A 4,076-nucleotide genomic window follows, 5' to 3' on the forward strand; every position below is an offset into this window, starting at 1 on the left:
CCCCCGGCCCCGAACAAGTCCTGGTCCCCAGAGCCGTCGGGGGAAGAGGCTGAAGGGGCCCGGCTGCGCCCGGCTACCGGCCCGAGGCTCCCTCCGGCTCGTAGCCCTCCGTCTTCATGTCGTTCAGGCCCAGGTCTTCGTTCTGCTCAAACGTACGCTCGTAGCGCTCCACTTTCAGCTCCGGGCCCTCTTCGGGGGCGTACACGTTCTGCGGGGCGAGAGGGAGGCCTCCGTCACACCCCTCCTCTCAAAGTCTCAGGCACCAGCACCCCAGCAATGGCAGGGGCCTTCGGGCAAGACTTGTCCATCACCCTACGGAGAGCGTGACTGGGGGCCAGCGCAGACCACCACATTCCGGGGAGCCGAGACCGCCCCCCTCTTCCTTCCCACAAAGGCACGGGCACTTTCCTTGCCCCGGACAGAGCCCGCAGCAACCCACTGGCTACCGGAGGCCCGAAGGGAACCCTGCCCGCCAACACGCAACAGGGAAACGAAGAAGAAAAGCCACGCAAACCGCTCGGGAGACCTCAAGGAGGTCACCCTTCGAGCGCGCGACGCTGTACCTGAAGATAGCTGTTGCCTGCAGGGTCATCCATGATGAAGTGAGCCTTTGTCTTTCCCTCTACGATCTGCAGAAAGAGAGCACGTCCAGGCATTAAGGCTCCTCCTGATCCTTCAGCGCTTCCGGCACCGAGACATTCTCAGCACGCTTTAGCCGGTTCTAACGCTTCCCTCAGTTAAAAAGCAGCAACAGCTCGATAAAACAAGCAAGGACACGGCAGGGCAAGCGTGGAACCGCTGGAAAAGGTAAGGCAACACTTGCCGAGGAGTTCAGTTAAACACACCTCAGGGCTGCAGCGACGGTGGCGAAAACCACGTTGCAGAGCGTGGAAAACGAAGAGTGCGCTCACCTCATGCAGTTTCCCGACGAACTCTCGCAGCTTTTCCGTTTTGCTGGGCCTAGAGCTGTCCCCCAGAGTGAAGGGGTTTCTCTCAACCTGCAAGAGCAGACCCACTGGCTCAGCCAGCTGAGAGACACCCGGCCCCGCAGCCAGGCCAAATATTACCGCAGAGGGGTCCGAGCTCCACCAGGCAGCAGCGCAGGACCACTCACCAGGTCTCCGATGTCCTTCAGCAGCCCTTCCAGCGTGGTGAACTTCCCCCCCAGCACTCCCATCCCCAGCTCGAACTCCAGCTCTGGGATCTCCACGCTGCACGTCTCCGACTGCAAGGGCGAGCACCCCCTGAGTCCCCACGGATGGATGGCTGGGCCCCACGCACCCGCCGCAGGACAGGGCGGGTAACCGAAGGCACCGTACCTTTAGGATATCCCTCGTCATGTCGGAAGGGTCCGTAATCCGAAGGGTAATCCTGGTGCCTTGCGGTTCGATCGCTCCTCCGGACTTCACCTAGGAAGACCCGGCAGTCAGCTCCACGGACTTTTATACTTACATCGCGCCACGATGCTTTAAGAGGGTTCACCCCGGCAGCCCGGAGGCCACTCCAAACCTGGGGACGGTGCCTTATAACCCAGGGGACTTGAGCAGGGGTGGAGATGGCCGACTTGCACCAGATGGAGCTCTTCAAGACCAAATCCCCCCCCCCCCCCTCGCTTGTTTAGGAAGGCAAGTCGGACCCAGCCTGACCTCGCCACACACGCCAGCCTCCGCACAGCTCGCGCGTGGGCTGGCCCCCCACCCAGAAGCAAGGGAGGCAGCTCGACTGCACCCAGCGCAACGCACCTCATGACACTGCCCGTAAATCCAGCCTCCCCCCCGGCCCGGCTTCCCAAACAGCCGCATCGTGAAGCGGAGGCCGGGGACTCCGAGAAACGCCTACCCACGAAAGCGCAGAACACCACTCCCCCTCCCCACTGCCCCCCAAAAAAGGGTCGGCACTTTTCCAGCTCACCTCATTTGTCCGGTGCCCGCAGGAGTCGCAGTTTGTGGCCATGATAATCACTTCCTTGAAGTGTGGGATTTCTGGAGCAGACCGTCAAGGGAAACTCCACGGAAGGAAAGTCTCAGAGCAGCAGCCTGTGCCCTCTTCACAGCCGCAGTCCTTCCCCAGGTATTGCGGGAGCTCGCTGGCAAGTTGCGAGCGGCACCGAGACAGACGTGCACCCCGACAGGCTCTACCAGAAACAATTCATCCGTGCCCCATGGGCGCAGCGGGAAGAGACCTGGGTCAGCACACAGAGTGACTCTCACCCCCGCGCCGGCCCCCGTCCAGACCCCGGCAGAGGGCACCGATCCGCGCCCACGCCCCCGCTCAAAGGATACGCACTAACTTCATATTTGTGTTAGCTGGAGCATTGCACTCGGGGCAGTTGGTGTTGAACTGCAGTACCTGGGTCACAGAAACGGAAAGGAGAATCAGAAAGTCCTGGCCAGCCCACAAAGCCTGTCCTGGGCGTCAGTCACCCAGGCGCAGCCGCCACCGCGCCGCAAAGTCACCCACCTCATTCCTCAGATCCTCCGCGGGACCAGCTGGCTTCTCATCCAACTCCTCTCCCTGCAAGAGGGGAGACCAGAAGCAGCGTTTACTTCTGTTCCTTAATTCAGGGTCTCCCCCGAGAGCGAGGGGACTGATCAGCCCTGCTCCCCCAGGCCGAGAGCACGCACGGGCCCGCTGGCCTCGCGCGTGCGGCAGGCTGACGACACGGCGGCGGCAGCTCCCTATTACCTCCAGTCCCAGCAAGGCAGCCTGCTGGGGAGTCCTCCTGTAGTGAGTGACCGCAAGAGCGTCATCCTTCCGCGGCGCGTGAGGGTTCTCCACAAAGCTGTTCCCTGAAGGATCGTCTATGATCTACGGGGGAACGAAGCCTTAGGAAGGCACCCGGCGCTTCCCCCGCGCAGAAAGGGGCTGCGCTCTTGCGCGTACTCACAAAGGTGAAGGAGGAGCGTACTTCCTTCAGCTGCTTTAGTTTACCAATGAACTCATCTATTTTACTTGCCACCTCTTCGTCTGTCGCCTGCAAAAGGGGACGCGCGATTGAGACTGGTGCCAGGGGCAGCCCAGAGCTGGAGACGACGCTGACAACAGCGCAAACCAGAGAGCCCGTAACACCCCTCTCGCGGGCAGCGTGCCGCGCCAACAGGCGGAGCATGAACAAAATAAGCACTTGCCAAGCAGGCGCCCCTGGGGAGCCTCCCCTTTCGCAGCACCTTACCCTGCGGACGGGCTGGTCCTGCTCCAGGCCTGCGACAGCTCGGTCAATTATCCCTTCAATGGTGGTAAGGACTTGAGAAGGAAAGAGAAACGGAGGCGACGGCGCCGTTAAGTACACCGCGGCGGTGCTACCCACCCTGCCAGCTCGTACATTGGCCCTCTCAAGCTTGTTTGACCCAACGGGCAGGAGGCCAGGTCCTTAACCGGCGTCTACCGCGCACCCGCCGGCACGCCGAGGGGCGCAGGCCGCGTACCCACCTCCCTTCTGGGTGAAAGCGGGGATCTCAAAGTCCAGCTCCGGAATTCGAGCCGTGGCACAGTCGGTCTTCACCACCTCCCTGTTCATGTCCTGCACGCGACAGTCGAGGAGCGGCGTTAGGACCCCCCCACGGGAGCGGGAGCAAAGCGACCGCGCTGGGGCACGCAGCGCCCGCCAAAGCAGCCGCGTGAGCGCCGGGCCAGCTCCAGCAGCCTCTCCCTTCGCGCAGGAGCGCGCCGGGAATACGCACATTTTGGGCTGCAAATGGTTACCAGCAAACAGATAACGCTGTTCCTCGCACGGCACAGAAGATAAACACTTTATTGCTCAAGCAAGACCAGCTTGTGAGGGACGCAGGTGCGCGCAAGGCAGCTCCCCGCCGCCCTGGAGCCCCCCCCTCACCTGACGGGAGGTGACAGCCAGGGTGTAGCGCACGCCCTGCTCCTGGATCCTGCCCGCGGACTGGATCTCCGTGTTGGACCAGGAGCAGCTGTCGCAGGCGAAGGAGCTGACGATGATCTCTTTGAAGAAGGGGATCCTGGTGAGCAGGAGCCGCGTCACCCCCTGCGGCAGCGAGGAGCCTCATGGGAACCCGAGTCCTCGGGGAGCCGTTTCCCCCAGGCCCCCGCTTTCCTGCCAACACCCC

General features: G+C 62.4%; 1 protein-coding gene across 1 annotated transcript in view; it reads right to left on the minus strand.

Annotated features, from left to right (window-relative positions):
• Positions 1 to 73: 73 nt before the first annotated feature.
• LOC103894403 (zinc finger protein ZPR1-like) overlaps positions 74 to 4,076 on the minus strand; it is a 6,203-nt gene continuing 2,200 nt past the window's right edge. The window contains 13 exon segments of the mRNA XM_009273777.1: positions 74 to 208; positions 564 to 629; positions 912 to 998; positions 1,115 to 1,225; positions 1,320 to 1,409; positions 1,912 to 1,982; positions 2,283 to 2,349; positions 2,461 to 2,514; positions 2,686 to 2,808; positions 2,888 to 2,974; positions 3,173 to 3,243; positions 3,430 to 3,520; positions 3,833 to 4,011. Of these exon segments, the coding sequence (XP_009272052.1) occupies positions 74 to 208; positions 564 to 629; positions 912 to 998; positions 1,115 to 1,225; positions 1,320 to 1,409; positions 1,912 to 1,982; positions 2,283 to 2,349; positions 2,461 to 2,514; positions 2,686 to 2,808; positions 2,888 to 2,974; positions 3,173 to 3,243; positions 3,430 to 3,520; positions 3,833 to 4,011 (1,232 nt within the window).

The sequence above is a fragment of the Aptenodytes forsteri genome, unplaced genomic scaffold (assembly GCF_000699145.1).
Source record: "Aptenodytes forsteri isolate BGI_AS27 unplaced genomic scaffold, ASM69914v1 Scaffold187, whole genome shotgun sequence".
NCBI classification, from domain to species: Eukaryota; Metazoa; Chordata; class Aves; order Sphenisciformes; family Spheniscidae; genus Aptenodytes; species Aptenodytes forsteri.